The 21,574-nt window shown below is 44.7% G+C and overlaps 1 protein-coding gene across 6 annotated transcripts in view; it reads right to left on the bottom strand.

Annotated features, from left to right (window-relative positions):
* The window catches only part of WDR3 (WD repeat domain 3), a 37,170-nt gene that overhangs the window by 13,678 nt on the left and 1,918 nt on the right, over positions 1 to 21,574 (bottom strand). For 4 of the 6 annotated variants that reach the window (XM_030534873.1, XM_030534879.1, XM_030534886.1 and 1 more), the window contains exons 3-12: positions 20,687 to 20,896; positions 19,883 to 20,001; positions 14,683 to 14,761; positions 14,208 to 14,303; positions 13,284 to 13,397; positions 10,687 to 10,788; positions 10,456 to 10,553; positions 8,992 to 9,090; positions 8,093 to 8,323; positions 2,726 to 2,819 (exon numbers count right to left, since the gene is read on the bottom strand). In XM_030534873.1, coding sequence (XP_030390733.1) covers positions 2,726 to 2,819; positions 8,093 to 8,323; positions 8,992 to 9,090; positions 10,456 to 10,553; positions 10,687 to 10,788; positions 13,284 to 13,397; positions 14,208 to 14,303; positions 14,683 to 14,761; positions 19,883 to 20,001; positions 20,687 to 20,896 — 1,242 coding nt within the window. The remainder of the gene's footprint in view (positions 1 to 2,725; positions 2,820 to 8,092; positions 8,324 to 8,991; positions 9,091 to 10,455; positions 10,554 to 10,686; positions 10,789 to 13,283; positions 13,398 to 14,207; positions 14,304 to 14,682; positions 14,762 to 19,882; positions 20,002 to 20,686; positions 20,897 to 21,574) is intronic. The other 2 variants (XM_030534894.1, XM_030534868.1) reach the window with 1 other exon arrangement.

Below are 21,574 nucleotides of genomic sequence, written 5' to 3'. Positions count from 1 at the left end.
CAGAAGGATTTGTGATTAAAGGAGCAAGGATCCCAGTAGGGAACAAGACAGCCAGCAGCAGCGGAGCCCAGCTAAGTTAAAGGCCATGGCTACACTGGCGCTTTACAGCGCTGCAACTTTCGTGCTCGGGGTGTAAAAAAAACACCCCCCTGAGCGCTGCAAGATACAGCGCTGTAAAGCCTCAGTGTAATCAGTGCCGCAGCGCTGGGAGCACAGCTCCCAGCACTGCAAGCTACACCCGTAGACGATGTGGTTTATGTGCAGCACTGGGAGAGCTGTTCAGTTTGCAACTCTCTCCCAGCGCTGGCGCTGCGACCACACTCACACTTCAAAGCGCTGCCGCGGCAGTGCTTTGAAGTTTCAAGTGTAGCCATACCCAAAGAGACATAACAGGGAGGGGGAACATGGGAGTTCTCAGACCAAATGAAGTGTGAGAGGAGCATCTTGGTGTCAAGCCAGAATCCTACTGGCAGCCAGGAGGAATGCACCAGCTCTGTCCAGGGACTTGGCACAGAGGACACATTTCTGGCCTGCAGCATCCCCAGCTGTCCCTGGCCTGGAATCTCTACATGCATCTCCACTGATACACCTCACTCCTGACCTGCTGCACCCCTGTCTCTGGCCCTCAAAGCATTCGACGGCCACTAGACACAGCCAATCACATTTTCAAAAACATCCCACCATTGCTAACACCGGCCAGCTCAACCCCCACAAGCTACACCTAGGGCAGAAAGGGCACCAGCTGCCACAGGCACTTTCAGCACTAAGCCAATCAGACAGGCTCTGAGGAGGGCTACAGGGCAGTGTTAGATCACCAGGGACAGCCCATTTCATTAAAGCTGCCAGCATTGCTAACACAAGTGGAGCTAAACCAGTACTAGCAATGGTGGAAGTTTTTAGGAAGGTTCCCTAGCCCAGTGGTTTTCAAACTTTTTTTCTGGTGACAAAGTTGAAGAAAATTGTTGATGCTCACGACCCAGAGCTAAGGATGAGGGTGTGACATTGCGCTCTATATCATTTTATAAAAATATGCTAATGAGTGAATATAATGTAACTGGAATAAGCCTCATGCAAAAGGTCTCTTGTAAGGTATCATTACAAAGCTTATCATCTATTGAGTGTGGTCATCCTAGTTGTATAAATGTATCACTCTTGTATCTGAAACTAGGAATATAAAATATAACTCTGAGGGCCTACTGTGATTATGCAAAGTGTGGGCCATTAATGGTTGTTTGGAATCTTCATGGCTCCCATCAACTAGGACAATTGACTGTGGATGGCTCTGTTTGCAGGCAGGCCTTCCTGTGAGTCAGGCTGGGAGGAATGAAGGCTTGGGGTCTTACAGTGACATGTGATCACGTCACCTGAACTGGAATCCATCTTTAATCTACTGCTTTTCCATTGAGAAGTAGGGGGTGAGAACCAAGAGGAACAAAGGATTCCCACCTTATGCAAAAGATAGATAAATGGGTGGAACAGAACAAAGGGGAGAGCCATCATGAAGAATCCCCTGGCTACCACCTGAGCTGGAACAAGAGCTGTATCAGGGGAAAGAATTGTGTCCAGTCTGAGGAAAAAACTTACTGAAGCATCTCTAAGGGTGAGATTATCTATATTCAGTTTGATTAGACATAGATTTGGTGTTTTATTTTATTTTGCTTGGTGACTTACTTTGTTCTGTCTCTTACTACTTGGAATCACTTAAATCCTACTTTCTGTATTTAATAAAATCACTTTTTACTTATTAATTAATTCAGAGTCTGTGTTAATACCTGGGTGGGCAAACAGCTGTGCGTATCTCTCTATCACTGTTCCAGAGGGCGAACAATTTATGAGTTTACCCTGCATAAGCTTTATACAGAGTAAAACGGATATATTTGGGTTTAGACCCGATTGGGAGTTGGGCATCTGAGTGTTAAAGACAAGAACACTTCTGTGAGCTGCTTTCAGTTAAGCCTACAGCTGTTAGGGGACATGATTCAGACCTAGGTCTGCGTTTGCAGCAGGCTAGTGAGTCTGGCTAACCAGGCAGGGCACTGAAGACCTAAGCTGAGAGGGCAGGAAAGCAGGGGCAGAAGTAGTCTGGGCACATCAGGTGGCAGCTCTCAAGGGGGGTTCTGTGATCCAACCTGTCACAAGGGGTTTGGGGTGTGGGAGGGGCTCAGGACTGGGGCAGAGGGTTGGGGTGTGGGCTGTGGGAATGAGGGGTTTGGGGTGTGGGAGGGGCTCTGGGTTTGGGGGGCTCATGGCTGGGGAGGGGGGTTGGGAAGTGGAAGGGGGTCAGAACTGGGGAGGGGGGCTGCGGTGTGGGGAGGGGTCAGGGATCTGAGCTGGGGGTGCAGGCTCTAGGGTGAAGCCAGGGAGGGGCTCCAGCTTTGGGAGGGGCTCAGGGCTGGGGCGCGGTCTTACCTCAGGCAGCTCCCGGTCAATGGTGCAGCGGGGGTGGTACAGCAAGCTTCCTTCTGGGAAGTTGCCAATGGGAGTGCAGAGCTGGTGCTTGGGGCGGGAGCAGTGTGCGAAGCCCTGTGCCCCCCCCAAGTAGGAGCGGGACCTGCTGCTGGCTGCTTCCAGGGCGCAGTGCAGTGTCAGAACAGATAGGGACTAGCCTGCCTTAACCAGGGAGCACCACCAACCAGGGCTTTTAATGGCCTGGTCGGCGGTGCTAACCAGAGCCACCGTGACCCAGTGCTGGGTCGCAACCCACAGTTTGAAAACCACCGGTTACCTTAGTTCCTATGATGACCTGCCGATCTCCTGGGACAAAGAGTGAGCAGAGCGCATACTCGCATGCCATAGTCCGGATACACTGCAGGGTTGACCTGTGGGCATAAGCAGCATGCGAGATTCCATCATTGTGTATAGACCTTGCCCCTTTAAATGAGCTGTGTTGCTAAAAGGCCTTTCATAGCAACTGCCTCTCTCTCATGCACTGTACAGGAGGCTAGAGATTACAGCACCATTCAGGGGGACAAATCCATCTCAGAGCCTGGCCCTCCAGTTCGAATGCTACTACCTCAGCACTGCACTGAAAAGGTTTCCCCGAAAGCCAACTGGGCACACAGTCAGCCCCTGGTTCATTCTTGTTAAGAGGGAAGGAGAGGAGCTCATGGCAGCAACGGACTACTTCAGCCAGCAAGGACTATCACACTGTGGGGTATTATGAGCCTGGCAGGCCACATGCTGAGCCCAGCAGGCTTGTGAGAGATTGCATTGGCTGGGGTAGGGCAAGTACCACCTAGAATCAAAGCATCAGTGCACAGTTTAGCCCACAGGAAAGTTAACTGCCCACTCAGAAACCTCTAAGATGCTAGATCGAAACAGAAAATCTACGAGATCCCCAAACTTCCTCCCTACATCAGAGAGAGAACAGGGAGACTGCTGCCTCTCACTCACAAAATAACTGAAAACAGCTGGCTCAGGGAGGAGGAGGGAGCAAGACGGGAGGAGTTCTCAGAGGATAGCAATGTCCCAGGGGAGTAGCGTTTGAGGAGTCAGTAACAGTGAGGGAGCTCTGCAATAGCATCGTGGGTTAGAACAGTGACCCAGGTAGTCCATTGTCCTATCTCCAACAGCAGCTGGCATCAGATGCTTCAGAGAAGATACAAGAAAACCCAAAGCTATGTCCATAAGTGAAGTTTCTCCCTAGCCCCACACAGTTAGTGGTTGGTTTGTCAGAAAACACAGGATTAGAATCCCACATGGAAAAAGAATCAGCATGTACGATTTCTTTCACCCCACAACTGACAGGTACTCTACAAGAAAGAGCTGCAATGAGAGGAAAATGGCACATCAGCAACACCACAGCTAGCTCTTCCTCTGCCTGCACCTCTTGGAACACTCCATGAGACAGGCATCCTGACCCTGGAGACTTCCACAGAAGTTCTGGTGTCGACTTGCTGGGAATGCAGCCTACATATCCCCACCAAAGAAAGCCAGACAGGGAGAACCACCTGGTATGAGAAGTGTCTGTTGGTGGAGTCCCTCAGGACGCTGGTTAAAGAGCTGCAGGAGGTGGCAAGGACTTCATAAACAGGACGCACACGGAGACATTCAGGATGGAGGATGCTAGCCAACCTCAGATAAATACAGCACACCAGAGGAGGAAAGAGAACTGGCTACTCTGCAGGAAGGAGACTGATCGAGCCCACATTAGAAATGCAACAGAAAGACTGCTGAGGTTCATCCGTCCCTCTGACCACTACCCCATGCTGCTCATCCATCTGGGCCCTAATGATACTGCCAGGTACGTCCCTGGGCAGATCAGTTGTGATTACAGGGCTTTGGGAGCAAGGGTGAAGGAGATGGGGTCCCAGGCGTTGTTCTTGTACTTCCTCCTAGTTGAGAGTAAAGGCCCAGGCCTGGACATGCACAGTCTGGAGATGAATGCATGGCTATGTAGGTGGTGTTGAGGGGAGGGCTTCAGCTTCCTTTGCCATTGGATGCTGTTCTGGGGAGAAGGACTGCTGGGAAGAGATGCGGTGCATCTGACCCAAGAAGGGGAGAGCATCTCCGCATGCTGACTCACCAACCTAGTAAGGAAGCCTTTAAACTAGGTTCAAAGGGGGCAGGTGACAACAGCCCACAGGTGAGCATAAAAAAGGGCAACCTTAAGAGGGCTAGATGTTGCAGGGGGAAACATAAAAAATTACAATATAGTCACAGGAGCAACAAGAGGGAAATCAGCGAGGGAATCAGCTCAACATCTTAGATGTCCTTACACAAATGCAAGGAGTATTGGGAATAAACAGAAAGAACTGCAAGTATTAATACATTACCTAAATTATGACTTAATAGCATCACAGCGACTTGGTGGGATAAATCTTATCACTGCAATACTGGTATAGAAGGGTACAGCATGTTCAGGAAGGATAGACGGGGGAAAAAAGGGAAGAAGATGTTAATTATACATCAAGAATATATACACATGTTCTGAGGTCCAGAAGGAGGTGAGAGGCAGTTTCTGCGTAAAAATAAATGGGGAAGACAAGTAAGGGTGACAAAGGGCTCTACTTTAGACGATCAAATCTGGAAGAAGTGGATGAGGTATATCTAGAACAAACAGAAATATCCAAAACATGAGATCTGGTAGTAATGAGGGATTTTAACTACCCAGACATCTGTTAGAGAAGTAATATGACAAAACATAAAATCTCCAAACAGTGCATGGAATGTATAGGGGGCAACTTTTTGTTTCAGAAAATGGAAGTAATAACCAGAAGGGCAACCATTTTAGACTTGATTCTGACCAACAGCGAGGAATTGATTGCGAATCTGAAGACAGAAGCCAGTTTCAGTGAAAATGATCGTGAAATAATAGGTTATATCATTCCAAGGCAAGGAATAAGTGAGAGCAGCAGAATAAAGACAAAGCGGACTTGAACAGCCTCAGAGAACAGGTAGGTAAGATGCCATGGGAAGAAAATCTAAATGATAACAGAGTTCGGAAGATAGCAGTTTCTCAAGGAAACAATATTAAAGGCACAACTGCAAACTCTCCCAATGCAAAGGATAGATAGGAAGAATAGTAAGAGGCCAATAGGGCTCCACCTATGACCTAAATATAAAAAAGGAATCCTACAAAATGTGGAAACCTGGATGAATTGACAAGGAGTAGTACAAAATGAATGGCACAAGCATGCAGGGACAAAATCAGAAAGTCTAAGGAACAAAATGAGTTACACCTAGCAAGGGACATAAAAGGCAATAAGAGGAGGTTCCTTAACTACATTAGGAACAAGAGAAAGATGAAATAAAGTTTAGGTCCCCTACTTAGCAGGGCAGGAGAACTAATAACTGATGGCATTAAAAAGACTGAGGTGTTTAATACCTATTTTGCTTCACACGTCACTAAAAAGATTAATGGTGACCAGATTCTCAACACAATAAATATTAACAACAAGAGGAAAGGAACGCAGACCAAAATAGGAAAAGAATACATTAAAAATATTTAGAACATAAGAATGGCCATATGGATTAGACCAATAGTCCATCTAGTCCAGCATGCTGTTTTAGATAAGTAAGATGTATTCAAGTCAACAGTGCCAGATGAAATTCAGTATAGGATACTTAAGGAACTAGCTGAAGCAATCTCAGAACTGTTAGCAATTATCTCTGAGAATTCATAGAGGACAGACGGATGAGGTCCCTGAGTACTGGAGAAGGGCCAATATAGTACTTATATTTAAAAGGGGATCCAGGGAATTATAGACCAGTCAGCCTAAGTTCAAGAGCTGGAAAGATATTAGAACCCTCCTCAGAGGTTTTTAAGGTCAGGCTTGACAAAGGCCTGGCTGGGATGATTTAGTTGGGAATTGGTCCTGCTTTGAGCAGGGGTTGGACTAGATGACCTCCTGAGGTCCCTTCCAACTCTGATATTCTATGATTCTATGAATGAATTATTAAACAAGCAAACTTGTAAGCACTTACAGAATAATAGGGTTATAAAGAATAGCCAGCATGGATTTATCAAGAATAAATCATTCCAAACCACCCTAATTTCCTTCCCTGACAGAGTTACTGGCCTAGTGGATAGGGGGAAGCTATAGACATAACAAAACTGGATTTTAGTAATGCCTTTGATACAGTCCCACATGACATTCTCACAAGCAGAGTAGTGACATGTGATCTAGATGAAATTAGCATAAGGTGGGTGCAAAACTGATCGGGCGAGGGAAGCTAATGATCCAACCAACAGACCAAATTCAGTGATGCATCCTGGTCATGTGCCACATGATGCATGTTGTGCATATGCTAAGAAAAATATTAAAAGACTGTACTCAGAGTAGTTACCAGTGGTTGGCTTTGAGACAGAGAGTATCTAGTGGAGTCCCACAGGGGTCAGTCCTATTCAATATTTTCATTAATGACTTGGATAATGGAGTGGAGTGAACGCCTATAAAATTTGCAGATGACACCAAACTGGGAGGGGTTGCAAGCATTTTGGAGGACAGGTTAGAATTCAAAACAACGTTAACAAATTAGAGAATTGGTCTTAAATCAACAAGATGAAATTCAATTAAGTACAAAATACTACACTTAGGAAGGAAAAATCAAAAGGGGGAATAACTGGCGAGGTGGTAGTATGGTTGAAAAGGATCTGAGAGTTATAGTGGTTCACAAATTAAATATGAGCCAACAAGGTGATGCAGGTGCGAAAAAGGCTAATGTCATTCTGGGATGTATTAACAGGAGTGTTGTATGTAAGATTCGAGAGCTAACTGTCCCCTCTACTCGACCTCAGCTGAGGCCTCAGCTGGAGTACTCTGTCTAGTTCTGGGCATCACACTTCAGGAAAGATGTGGATAAACTGGAAAGAGTCCAGAAGAGAGAAATGAAAGTAATAAAAGGTTTAGACTTGAGCTATGAGAAAAGGTTAGAAAAAGCAGCATGTTTTGTCGTGAGAAAAGACGACTAAAGGAAGAACTGATAACAGTCTTCAGATATGTCAAGGGCTGTTATAAATTAAAGATGGTGACCAATTGCTCTCCATATCCACTGAAGGTAGGACAAGAGGTAATGGGCTTAATCTGCAGCAAGGGAGATTTAGGTTAAATATTAAAAAACAACTTTCTAACGATAAAGGTTAGCAGGTTCTGGAACAAGCTTGCAAGGGAGATTGTGGAATCCTCATCACTGGAGGTTTTCGAAACAGGCTGGACAAACACTTGTCAGAGATGGTCTAGGTTTACTTGGTCCTGACTCAGTGTAAGAGGCTGGACTTGATGACCTCTTGAGGTGACTTCTAGCCCTACATTTCTTTGATTCCATGACTGTGGATGTCCTCAATATCCGGAGAGCTGTCCTTTTATATACCCCATTAAACTCTTAGCCTCAATGATATCTAGTGGTAATGAATTCCTTCGGTTAGTAATGCATTTTTAATTTCATCTTTCAGTTTCACGAAAGAAGCATCCCCTTGTCCTTGTATAATGAGAAAGAGTAAACAGAGTGCCTCATCTACCTTCTCTATTCCATTCATCACTTTGTATTCCCTGGGATCATTCCCCTCTCCATTTCCCATTCTCCCCTCTAACCTGAACAGCCCCAACCTTTGAGGCAGACGAAGAGGAATTTACAGAATCAGAACACACACCTGTTCCAGATCTTAACAGATTCAGCAGCAGCCGAGAGGACAGCAATGTTGTCGGAGCTAAAAGCCAGTGTCCTGACATCACTGCGGTGACCTCCAATGGTTATCTTGGATGCACGGACAACTTGGGGGACCTGTGCTGATGGTTTCAGGATGTAGGACTCGATGCTGTTGTTCTGGAGCAGTAAGGTGGCCTTCAGCTCTCCTTTTGGACACAGAATCAAGTCAAATGACCTGTTTAAATGAACAGAGAAGTCAGGGTCATAACTAGGAGAAACAAGATGAAATAAACTAGAGGAAAACACCAAGAACAACTTCTTGATAGGGGAGGCAGTCTGCAGTGGAATAGTCTAACAAAGGCAACAGCAGAAACCCCATTGGACCTGTTATTTAAAACTGGATGAGGTAAGCCCCTCCAGCAGAGGTTCTCAAACTGGGGGTTGGGACCCCTCAGGAGGTCGAGAGGTTATTATATGGGGGGTCACGAGCTGTCACCCTCCACCCCAAACGCCGCTTTGCCTCCAGCATTTATAATGGTGTTAAATATATTAAAAAGTGTTTTTAATGGGGCGAGGGAGAGGGAGAGAGAGAGAAATCGTACTCAGAGGCTTGCTATGTGAAAGGGGTCACCAGTACAAAAGTTTGAGAACCACTGCCCTAGAGAATCCCTTGCAGGGAACAATCTTAATGGAAGGGGTGTGAAGACACTGTAGGGATATGGGGTGGAGGTTGACTAGCTGGGATCCTGCAGGCCTTTCCCCAGCTCTAAGTTCTATGGCGTCTCAGCTTCTCATCTTTGGAGATGAGCCACCTTTGTACAATACAAACTCTCCCCAGGTCACGGCCCCCTCAGTGGGTACGTGAGCTGCATCAATGACCCCAGAACAGGGCTTTGCACTCACTTGATTTTAGCAGAAGCTTTGATGCTAGTGACTCGCTGAATCTCTTCTTGCAGACTCATCTCAACGCTTCCTTCAGGCTCCTCCTCCTCAGACTTCAGTCTAGAAAAAAGTCAGACAACCACTGGGAATCAGTGTACTGGGCACTGCCAGTCCAGTCATAGGCTAACACGGGACAGAAATGTACAGACACATTCACCCCCCAGCCCCGCCAAAATTAACACACTGCAACTCCTCTATGAATGAAACTAGCTGGACCCTTATCCAGCGCTGACACCGAGGTGCCGTTCTAATGGAGGCGCAATGCTCTTCAGTGCAGACCTTGAGGGCCAGCAATGCTGCTGGCAGTCTTGAAGAACTTAAGAGATCCCAGGACTCTTGTTGCAAAGTTAGAGAATAATGATCCTAGACTGTCTTATTAATATGCCTATCAAACCACACCCTGCTAATGAGAACTATTCAGTGAGGAGAAGCCACCTACTCCAGTAAAGTGAAATTGTTTATTGGAGCCCAGCAACAAGCCACAGGCTTAGGACAGGAAGTGCAAGAGTATACTCTATCAAACTGAAACCACAAGGGTGATTTAGGGAGGCAGGAAGTAGATATCACTGTTGAAATTTGTTCAAGACACCAACTTAATTGCATCCCTCCCCACCTGTGCACTTAGGGCCTGTCCACCCATGGAGTTATTCCAGAATGGCTTCTGTGCTTTAAATTCACACCCTACCTTAATCCAAATTAACATTCAAGTGTAGACAAGCCAACAGGCTGAAAGCTCTCAGGGGCATGGATCATTATTTTGTTCGGTTTCTGTACAGTTCAGAAAAATGGGGTCCTGACTCCTAATTCTGGCCCTTAGGCACTACTAAAATATAAACAGATGTATCCTTGGTGTGCCTCAGATTTCCCATGAAGTGAGCTAACATTCACCTACCTCCCAGGGCTATTGTGAGGCACCAGTTAAACACTAGGGGATATATGAACGATGGACACTGGAGAAGCATAAAATAGACTTATAATAAAAGGCTGTCCGCTAAAAGACAATTTGCCCCAATCTGAACCTGGCACATCCCACCCCAAGGCTCACAATCTGTAGATGTCAAAGTGACTCTGGTTACTCAGGCTAGCACCACCAGCTTTTACATTGGGAAGTGTATTTACTTTGTTCAACTCTCCTGAGTAATAGATGGCGATGTACAAGTGGGCTTTACCAGGAGAGTTTGGTCCATTCCTTCATCCCATTCACTTCTTGCAAGAGAATCACATGGAAGGTGATTTTCTCACAATTATTGGGAGCAGAGAACAATCTGGCTCACACCAGCACCAACAAGCCAGGAACAGACAAACATGTTAACAGCAGACTAACTGCAAATGGTTCATGATTCATTCATTGCACTCTCTTCCTGGATGGGCTTTTTGTCAATTCTCAGCACGTGGACATCATCAACTTACAAAAACAGAGCTTACTTGGCTTTTTTCTTTGCTTTTCTCATTTTCTTTTCCATTTTCTTGCAGATTTCTTCCTCGGTAAGGACACAAAACACTTCCAGAACAGAGTCTGTTCCCTGGAGACAAATGCACAGAGTTAATACTTGCAGCAAGTTGCCTAAGAAGCTGCTGCAGTGGAGAGTCCCTGAGACACACAGTAGAGCCTTCTCTGCAGTCCACTAGCAAAAGGCCCCAAAGCATATTACTTACATGGCAAGCTAGGATCCTGCCTGTCCGGTCAGTGGCGAGAGTAACTACTCGGTCTCTTCCTGCCCGCATGATGGAGCCAGCTTTGTTGCACCTCAGGAGGCGCTACAAGGATACAGAAAGGGAAAACAATTGTAGTCTGAAAGGTCAAGCAAGTCTTTAGATATAAGAATGAAAGGGCAGAGTCTACAACATCTGACTAGCATCCAAAAGAGACAAGGAAGAGGCGGGAACTAACAGCAAACAAACATTTGTGTCAGGCACAAATTTAACTTATGTTTCTTGCATTTTATCTGAGAACTAACTTTCTTTCACGGACTGAAACATGCCTGTCACTAAATGGAAGGGAATTTATCTGTTAATTTTATCTAATATTTATCTATTAATTTTATAAAATTAAGGCACCAGAGATGAGGAAGGTGGAGAAGAGAGATCATTTAATTACCTGCTTAAAAATAGAGACAGAGAAACTTCCTGGAGGAAGGAAGGAAGGAAGAGTTGTTAAAGCTGCGTGTCTAGCTATAATTGAATGAGTGAAGCTGAAATCTTCAAAGGATTCTGGAAGTGCCAACAGGTGAGTAAGTGATCCAGAGAGGAGGAATTTAGTGAAAGGCTGTCAGGTGCTGATTGATCTAAGTGGAAGAGGCTTCCCACAACAGGAACTGATTCTAAACATGGCAGCACCACTCTGAGACCCTTCTGACCAGGTATCCTTGAAATCCATTTCTCCCAGAAAAATGTGGAATTTGTGTTTTTACAGAGAAAGTTTTTAAATTTTGTGAAAAAATAAAAACGTATTAACTATATGTTACTGAAAGTACCAGTGCCACTTATTCAATGCCTGCAACCTCCCCCTCTTGTAGTTGATTTTTTAATATGCTTTAAATTTACAGTGGAACCCGATGTATCCGATCTAATTGGGACTGGGACCAGATAATCAAAAGTTGGGATAATCAGGAGGACTGGCAAAGAGCTTTCTATCTCTTATTTTAAGGTGGGGTTCGGGCACTCAGCTACACAGCGCTGACCACGGGAGCCCCACCGCCGTCAGCCCCAGATGGCCGATAGTTCAGTTAATAGAGACAGATAACGGAGGCTTGGATAAATAGGGTTCTCTTGTATATCAATAAAACACTGTGTTCAACTGAGGGTATGGCTACACTTGCAGCTGTACAGCACTGGGAGTTAAAGCTGTCTTCATACAGCTGCGTAGGGAAAGAACTGCAGTGTGGCCACACAGACAGCTACCAGTGCTGCAGTGTAGCCACACAGACAGCTACCAGTGCACTGTCGTGGCCACATTTGCAGCAGTGTTGGGAGTGGTGCATTATGGGCAGCTATCCCAGCGTTCAAGTGGCTGCAACGTGCTTTTCAAAAGAGGGGGGTGGAGTGGAGTGAGTGACAGGGAGCGTGGGGGAGACAGAGAGAGTGGATTTCTGGAGCTGACACTGTGTCAGCTCCCTGCCTTGCAAATTCCGACCTCTTCCCCCACCCCTCTCTCATTCACTAAATGCAAATAGTCCTCTTTGTTTTTTTCCTCACAGACCAGATAAGCAGCTGCTAGGAAAGGGACCCCCGCTCCACTGCTTCTCTCCTCAAGCAAACACTAGCTGTGGACGTTCCAAAGGGAGTTCATTCACAGCAAACAGTGGCAGTGTTTGTTTTTTTGATAAGCAGCTCCCGGAGTTCACAACAAAACAGAGGCATTACAAAAAAACAAAGAGCATAATCTTTACTTAAAAGCATTATGGGAAGCTTCTGGACATCAGTTACAGCATAGTAAGATTATTCCCTGTTCACACTGGCACCCCAGCGCTGCAACAGCACCGCTGTTCTCTTTATTCCTCTCGTCGAGGTGGAGTACATGCAGCGCTGTAGCCAGGGAGATACAGCGCTGTGTGTGCCTTGACATTGTGGACAGGCAGTGAGTTACAGTGCTGTAAAGCCACTACCAGCGCTATAACTCTGAAGTGTAGCCAAGGCCTGATACTGTATACATCATGGCTAGGGAAATTAAAGTTCAGCATTCCATTTTAATTGTGGGGAAATGGGGATTTTTATGGGTTTTTTAAATCAGAGAATTTTGCGTTTTTTAATCACAGAAAACAGGATCCCTGGTTATGACACAGGGTACTGTTAATAAGTCCGAGGTGAATCAGTTTCCATCTGCCTCCATTCAGTGCTGAAAGTGACCATTTTATTGTAGTCCCTTTCCTACAAGGAAAGAGCTCTGCTAGCACTGCCAAGCCTTTCTAGAGACCTGACAATATGCTTACATTGGGGATTTCTTTGGCACAGGTTACCAGCAAATAGATGCACAGGTTCCTGCTGCTATTTTGTGAGTAATTGGGGAAAAGTGAGAGATTGTTCCTGAGGAAAGCAGAACACACACTGGTGTGATTCCTTGCTTATGGGTCAGGGTGTCTTCTCTAGAAGTGCTAGAGACATCCCCAGGGCACAAAGCCAACAGAGCGAGGCAAGTGTCAGCAAGATAACCAAGTCTGTCCTCAAACCCCTATTTAGTTATTTGAGCTGTGTATCTACCCTCACAAACACCCTGTGAACCTGCACCACTTAGCCAGGGTGGGGAAAAGGGTTACCTCCTCCAGCATCTCATCCTGGGCTGAGGTCTCATCCACTTCAGAAGTCTTTTCTGCTTGAGCTGGAGGCCCTTTGCTTTTCTTGGATTCTGGTTCATTAGGGTCTGTTGCCTGCTTGTGGCAGACAAAGGAAAAAAATACTTTTAGCATACCCTGGCTTCTCCCCCACCCACACCTCAATCCCCTCCAGTTAACACTGTCACAGCTTTCACTCTGAACTACTCAGGAGAACAAGCAGGATGAAAGATGCTCTATGAAATGAAGCCCTAAGAGCGTAGACAGTAATCAAATGGAACCAGCCCATACAGAAGAGCTTCCACAATGCAGCCTAAAACAGGGCTCCCAAATATTGCCCAGCCAAGGTCCCCATCAGCCGCCAGCTGGGACACCGAGGGCTGCATGTACCTGGCAGGAAAAGAAGCCAGCTGCAGACCATCAGTTCCAGCACACGTTGCACCACCCCAATCCAAGTGGCCTTCTCCTGAGACCAAAGTGAAGCACTGGATGTCAAAACCTATCCTCTCCACAAGCCACACCCATGCGGTGAAGAGGAGGGTGGCCACCAGTCATTACCTGCTTATTTGGCTAACCTCAATTTAAACAAAGAGAAGAAGTGGTCTGCAGCCACCATGCATGTCCCCAGACAAGAATTTCCTCCAGCTTTTCACTCTGCTTGATCCTGTAGTAAGAAGTGCCCCGTTCTTAGGACAGCTCCCACACACGCACAAAGGCAGCGTGCACAGAACTACAACAGAGCTGGGAGCCAGTAGAAACATACAGTTAAAGCCATCAAACAACATTTGCTCCACACTGAGTGTGTCCTGGATGGATACTGACCATGTCCCAGAAAGCCACAGTCCTGCTGTGTTCCAGTTCAATCCACTCCAGAGCAAAGCAACCGAGATGATGCAGTTCAGTTCTTACCTCCTGGATGTAGGTGATGTTCCACACCCTGAGCTCACTGTCTGCAGCGCCAGTGATGAGACGCTTCTCTTGCGACACAAAGGCTAGTCCCCACACCTACCAAGGAGAAGACACCGAGAAGCGTCTTTATGTCTAGTTATATGGCCACCCATTACTATGATTTTTTTTTAATTTAAAAGGAAAAATGAAAACAGAGAGCCCACGCCCCTGCTACCCAGGATACTGCACAAGGACATCCTGTTTGGAAACATCACTCCCAGCAAGAGTGGTACAAGCCTCCTCAACAGACAAGGCTTCTCACCTGTCCCCTCTTCACAACAGCCAACCACAAATATTTCACAGGGGTTGTGTTTACAAGCTGAAAAAAATCCAATCCTGAGCAGTGTGGATGTAACAATGGAAGCTACCTTGCAGCCAGTGTGCTGTGATACTTGTACTGAACTAACTCCCTCCTTCTATCTTTAATTTTATTTACCTCAGTACGGTGTCCAACCAGTGTTTTGAAGCAGTGCTGCGTATCCAAGTCCCACCACTTCACCAAGGCGTCTTTACCACTGAAAAAAACAAATGACATCACCCAGACATAAGGCCACGTCACCAGAGTTCAGCCAAAACTGTGCGCTTTGAAGAGTAAGAAACAAAGAAGGTAAAGCATGCTGCAAGGTGTCGGAGATCAGACTTATTTAGGCTAGGATCTCAGCAGGTCTCATAAGCTAAGCAGAGTCAGGATAAGAGATCAAGCAAAACACAGGCAATACAGAAATATGGACTGGTGATTCATTAGGAGGCACCTCCTAGAGTCAGCACTAAAACCCTAGCCTAGTGTTATGGAGAAACCATTCTGCTTCTTTAAGGGCAAGGGTGTCAGGTCTGGTGCGCTGGCCAAATTCCAAAACTGGGTCTCCCTAAATTCCCCCTGTATTTTCAGTTGATACAATATTCTTCACTGCCTGTCCTAATGAACTGTGCCATGATCTGTGCCATATTAAATGCATCAGACAGAGCTCCATTTTAGCTTATCAGAGGTTTTAGGACTTTTCCATTTGCAAGGTGCTCAAAGAATCAAATACAGCTTGTTACTATCCCCTTCACATTCCCCAGATAATTTAATCTCCTTGAGGAGTCCTGTTTCCAGGTTTACTTAAAGGAAACAGGGTGCAATAACAGGTTGTAATTAGGGCTGTCACGTGATTAAAAAAATTAATCATGCAATTAATCGCACTGTTAAACAAGATTAGAATACCATTTTTTAAATATTTTCGGACGTTTTCTACATTTTCAAATATATTGATTTCAATTATGACACAGAATACAAAGTGTACAGTGCTCACTTTATTTTTGATTACAAATATCTGCACTGTAAAAAACAAAAGAAATAGTATTTTTCAATTCACCTAATACAAGTACTGTGATGCAATCTCTTTATCATGAAAGTTTAACTTACAAATGTAGAATTATGGACAAAAGAAACCTGCATTCAGAAATAAAACAATGTAAAACTTTAGAGCCTACAAGTCCAATCAGTCTTACTTCTCGTTCAGCCAATTGCTCAAACAAACAAATTGGTTTACATTTGCAGGAGATAATGCTGCCTGCTTAACATTTACAATGTCACCTGAAAGTGAGAACAGGCATTTGTATGGCACTACTGTAGCTAGTGTCACAAGATATGTACATTCCAGATGCACTAAAGATTCATATATCCCTCCATGTTTCAACCACCATTCCAGGGGACATGCGTCCATGCTCATGATGGGTTCTGCTTGATAACCATCCAAAGCAGTGTAGATCGATGTACGTTCATTTTCATCAGCATGAGTCAGATGCCACCAGCAGAAGGTTGATTTTATTTTTTGGTGGTTTGGGTTCTGTAGTTTCCGTATCAGAGTATTGCTCTTTTAAGACTTCTGAAAGCATGCTCCAAGCTTCATCCCTCTGATTTTGGAAGGCACTTCAGAGTCTTAAATCCTGGGTCGAGTGCTGTAGCTATCTTTAGAAATTTCACATTGGTACCTTCTTTGCATTTTGTCAAATTTGCAGTAAAAGTGTTCTTAAAATGAACATGTGCTGGGTCATCATCCAAGACTGCTATGACATGAAATATATGGCAGAATGCAGGTAAAACAGAGCAGGAGACATACAATTCTCCCCCAAGGAGTTCAGTCACAAATTTAATTAACACAATATTTTTTAAACAAGCATCATCAGCAAGGAAGCATGTCCTCTGGCGCAATGGCTGAAGTATGAAGAAACATATGAATCTTTAGCACATCTGGCACATAAATATCTTGCAATGCCAGCAACAACAGTGCCATGCGAATGCCTGTTCTCACTTTCCAGTGACATTGTAATTAAGAAGTGGGCAGCAATATCTTCCATACACGTAAACAAACATATTTCTCTTAGCGACTGGCTGAACAAGAAGAAGGATGACGGACTTGTAGGCTCTAAAGTTTTACATTGTTTTAATTTTGAGTGCCGTTATGTAACAAAAAAACTGACATTTGTAAGTTGCATTGTCATGACCAAGATATTGCACTACAGTATTTGTATGAGGTGAATTGAAAAATAATATTTCTTTTATCTTTTTACAGTGCAAAGGTTTGTAATAAAAAATAATATAAAGTAAGCACCATTCACTTTGTATTCTGTGTTGTAACTGAAATAGACATATTTGAAAACACAGAAAAACATCCAAAATATTTACTAAATTTCAGTTGGTATTCTATTGCTTAACAGTGAGATTTTTTTTAGTTAATTGCAGTTAACTGCAATTAAATTAACAGCCCTAATTGTAATAAAGTAAAAAGTTATTAGCAATTACTTTGTCTAATTCCAGGCCCAATTCTATGTCCACTAATATCAACGGGAGTGTTTCTGTCAAAACACCAGCACATTAAAGACTCTTCTTGGCACGGCTGCCTCAGGGCACCTCTACACTACAAGCAGTGTGACTACAGCATGGGCAGGTACATCTGTAGGTAACAGCTGTAATGATGACTTGGAAGCTTGGGCACCAGGAAGAGGCAGCAACACATGTATAAGCCTGACAAGAAGCCTGGGTACACAGTCAGCGATGCAGACATACCTTAAGCTCCACTGCACACTGAGCCAGCCCGAGCAGGGGAGCTGATGCATAAGTAAAGACATTGGGACCTTACTTCTCCCTGCCCCCACAGCTCCACATTCTTCTCAGTCTCCCCGCACAGAGCTCCTTCAATACCAGAAAACACCAATATAGGGAGCCAAGAGGACTGGGGAAATCGCCATATGTGAAGGGATGTGCATGGGCTGGATGCAGAAGAAGAGTGCTGTTAGAGATCAGCATTGTGCAGAGAGAGGATGCAGGGAGCCCAGTCCCTTGTGTCCCAATGTGTCTGCACTTTAACAACATTCAGGTGTTCCTGCCTCAGTATGCAGTAGGGCCAAGGATGCAGTGTTATGGGGAGCCTTTCAAGCCCAAATGCAATCACAGAATCTTTCAGAGCCATGACAGGATGAAAAAGGTCTGACTCCAAGCACTACATTTCTTAAAGGACTTGTTTTTAAATTAGTTTTAACACAAACTATTAAATGAGTTAAGCGTACTTGTAAATGGTCAAAAAATGCTGTACTCAGTAAACGTTGAATGACCGGTGTGACAGACCCAGGCCAGTGTGGTACAGGAGTGTGATAGAGGGCAAATATACTAGTAACTGGCTGAGTAGTTTTCTGTTCCCTGAGTGACCACAGCAGGGGCTGCACTGGAGAAATAAGGAACCTGCTAGAACCAATTAAGGCAGACAGGCTGATTAGAACACCTGCAGCCAATCAAGGCAGGCTAATCAGGGCATATGGGTTTAAAAAGGAGCTCATTCCAGTTGGGGGGGAGGAGCTAGAGGAGAGGAAGTGTGTGGGAGGAGCTGGGAGCAAGAGGCACAAGGAGCTGAGAGTGAGAGGGTGTGCTGCTGGAGGACTAAGGAGTACAAGTGTTATCAGACACCAGGAGGAAGGTCCTGTGATGAGGATAAGGAAGGTATTTGGAGGAGGCCATGGGGAAGTAGCCCAGGGAGTTGTAACTGTCATGCAGCTGTTACAAGAGGTACTATAGACAGCAGCATTCCACAGGGCCCTGGGCTGGAACCCGGAGTACAGGGCGGGCCCGGGTTCCCCCTAAACCTCCCAACTCCTAATCAGACACAGGAGGAGCTGATCCAGACTGTGGGGAAGATCACTGAGGCGAGCAAATCTGCCAAAAAGCGCAGGACCCACCAAGATAGAGGAGGAACTTTGTCACACCGGGTAAGACTATTCCATAGTTTTCATAACAAAGAGGTCAAATCTCTGGTGGAAAAATAAAAATCAGCCTTAAATAAGGAGTCACAACTATGTTTAAGGCTGATATTCCTCTTTGTTATGAGAAATAGGGAGTATCTTGCCCAAGCATCTCCATAGAAATATATAGCAACCCCTCGATCCTATTTATTTTAAAATTAAGAACTATCTTAATTTACCAACACTAAAGAAAGTAATATTAAGAAAATTGTGAAAATAAAACCATTTTATAAACTACCAAACAAGTGCATATTTCTTCGCAACACAGCTTCAACTCTAACCCCAAATAAACAAGTATCAGAGGGGTAGCCATGCATCTAAAGAAGTGGGTTTTTTACCCACAAAAGCTTATGCCCAAATAAATCTGTCAGTCTTCAAAGGTGCCACCGGACTCCCCAAATAAACACTCTTATTTCATCAATAATCTGAAAAATAAAAGATCCCAGCATAATTTTATGCTAAATTCATGTGATACTTTTTCTATTAAACTGATACATAAGTCTAATAAATAAAACATTCTTAAAAGAATTTCATCAAAAAAATTCTCCTGCTAAGCAACACAGTCATCTTTAAATCTAGTGAATGTTTAGAGGAGTTAAAAGTCAGTTCAGGTACTACATGTGCCCATGTCTCCCTATCACTTCCCATGGTTCTATAATCACTTCCCTATTTTTAAAAATTATTTTTTGGTCCCATTACTGTGTGAAAGATTCACAAGCAAAAGGGAATCCAATTGATTATACAGAGGGAAAAGCAAAAGTGACTTAACACAAAGTACTGTCAAATGCATTCTGTAAACATACTGCTACTCTCATGGTACATATACACTGCAGCTGGGAGCACATTTGAGCACAAACCCACCCAGATCCCCTGGGTATGTACTTAGGTGACTAGCCCAAGCCACCAGCAGCGCTACATTGCTCTTTTTAGCATGCTAGCTCAAGCAGAGCTAGCACATCTGTCCAGCCACGATGGAACACAGTATAGATGTATCCTCTATTATAGTAATCTCAGGTACCATATTTAACAGTAGATTTAAAAACTATTCAAAGAATAATTATTTTTAAATTGACAGTGTCTCATTAGCTGATATTCCCCACTTAATGGTATTCCTTATAAAACATTTAGATATCAAGATAACAGATGTATTTAAAAAAGTCTCTGGCTCACAGTTAAGGTTATTGTGTTATGATAAGGCTTTTTTAGAAAAGCTTATTAAGAATGTGTTCATTCTGCAAAAGAGCACCATTTATGAAATCTAACTCTTCATTTCTTTGTATTAAGTTAATAGATTTTGACATGACATGATAGATGAGTAAAGCCTTGAATCCTCAATTCAGCAAGCTCAGCAGACAATGTACCTGGTAACCAGGAGGTTCTTCTCTCTCAAGAAGAGTGCCTGCGTGACAGCATCCTTGTGCCCCCTCAGCCGGTACAACCCACTTTCATTGATGACATCCCACACAATGACGTCTGTGTCCTGAAAGGAAAGGTATATCACAAAGGATGGACATCAGCAGAATCTTCTGCCATCAGACTCAATACACTACCTTAGGCAGGCAGACTGTTTTCCTCTAAATTTGAGTTTTAGTACACACTGAAGGGCTAATAAAGCCAGTTGTTCTCCCCGCACACACATATGCAGCTCTACAAGTGCACCTTAGTATTGGCCTGAAGCACCCCCTGCTGTTTCAGACCTAGCAAACCCTCCCATCTTCAATAGTTCTGCCCTGTCTGCAGCCACCCTGCTATTCTAGTCCTGGGCTCCACACACAGCTCTGCCAATATCCCTCAGTCCCGCCCTGCAGCCCCCAGCTAGGGTTCCTTGGCTCTCAATGAATAGATCTGCTGATGTACTTTATGCCCAACCTGTAGCACCTCCACCATTCCAGCCCTATACTCCCTCATGCACAGATCCGCTAACGCACTTTAGTCTTGATCTACAGCACCCCTTCCATAAAGATCTGTGATGCAACTCAGCTGTGAATCTGACCCAGATCCTCTCACTAACACTCCTCCAGTGCTATTCCAGTGCACCATCCACTCCTTCGCAGCCAGGCCACTTGACCGGTAGACATAACTACAGTTATCTCCACAGAGCAGCTAGTCCTCCCTAATTATGAAAGAACTGACCTCCAGACTTGGCTTCTCCCACCAGTTCTCACCTTTGAGCCAGACACCAGTCTGCCTCCCAGATGATCATACTGCAGAGTCGTAACTGAAGACTTATGTCCATTGAAAGTGACATTCCCTTCACCACTCAGGAGGCTGAAGACACGGATCGATCCATCCTCATACCCAACAGCCAAGTGCAACCCATCTGGGGATGGGCAGAGAGAAGTGACCTCCTGCTTGAGACCCTGAAGGATGAGAACCTGTAATTTTCAGAAGACAAGGTGTTTGTGACATGTCAAGAGCTAGACACGCCCACAGAGAACAGAAGGAAGAACATACTTTGTTTGTCTATCAGACCTTCCGAGGACCCCCACTATTTTGGAAACTCATTCCTCACAATCTGCTACTGAAATGAACGAATACTATTATCACAGATTTTAAAAGGGGGAAACTGAGGCGGGGCAGGACGGGGGACATGCTATCACCAGGCCAAACAGCAAATCAGGGTGCAACGAGGACTAGAATCCAGAAGTCTAACAGCTAGAAGGTGATTCCTCTTGCTTGCCAGTAAAAGAGGCACTCCAAATTTCTTCACAGGACAATTCCTTTCCATTTTAGCTCCTCTGAGGCATACAACATAATTATTTTTTTCCATGGGGTGTACATGAGTTCAGAATTCCAAAAGACCCCTAAAGCACTGTGCTAGTGTAGCTCTGGGTCTAATATGTCATTTGAAGCAGTACTCTTCATGTCCTTTTGTACTGCTCTGCACTGTCAACAGTGGAACTTCAAATCTCATACTCAACTCTAGGAGTAACAAGGAAGAATGGCTCAGTGAAACTGACACTCATATACCCTTTCCACCCAAATAAATTATTTAAGATCAAAGGAAAGAATCAAGATCAGTTAAGTTTTGCGTAGGAAAGGTCCCCACACAG

This window comes from Gopherus evgoodei, chromosome 1, assembly GCF_007399415.2.
Source record: "Gopherus evgoodei ecotype Sinaloan lineage chromosome 1, rGopEvg1_v1.p, whole genome shotgun sequence".
Lineage (NCBI taxonomy): Eukaryota > Metazoa > Chordata > Testudines > Testudinidae > Gopherus > Gopherus evgoodei.
Note: the sequence above shows the minus strand (reverse complement) of the source record. Positions and strands in the feature narration are given on the sequence as shown.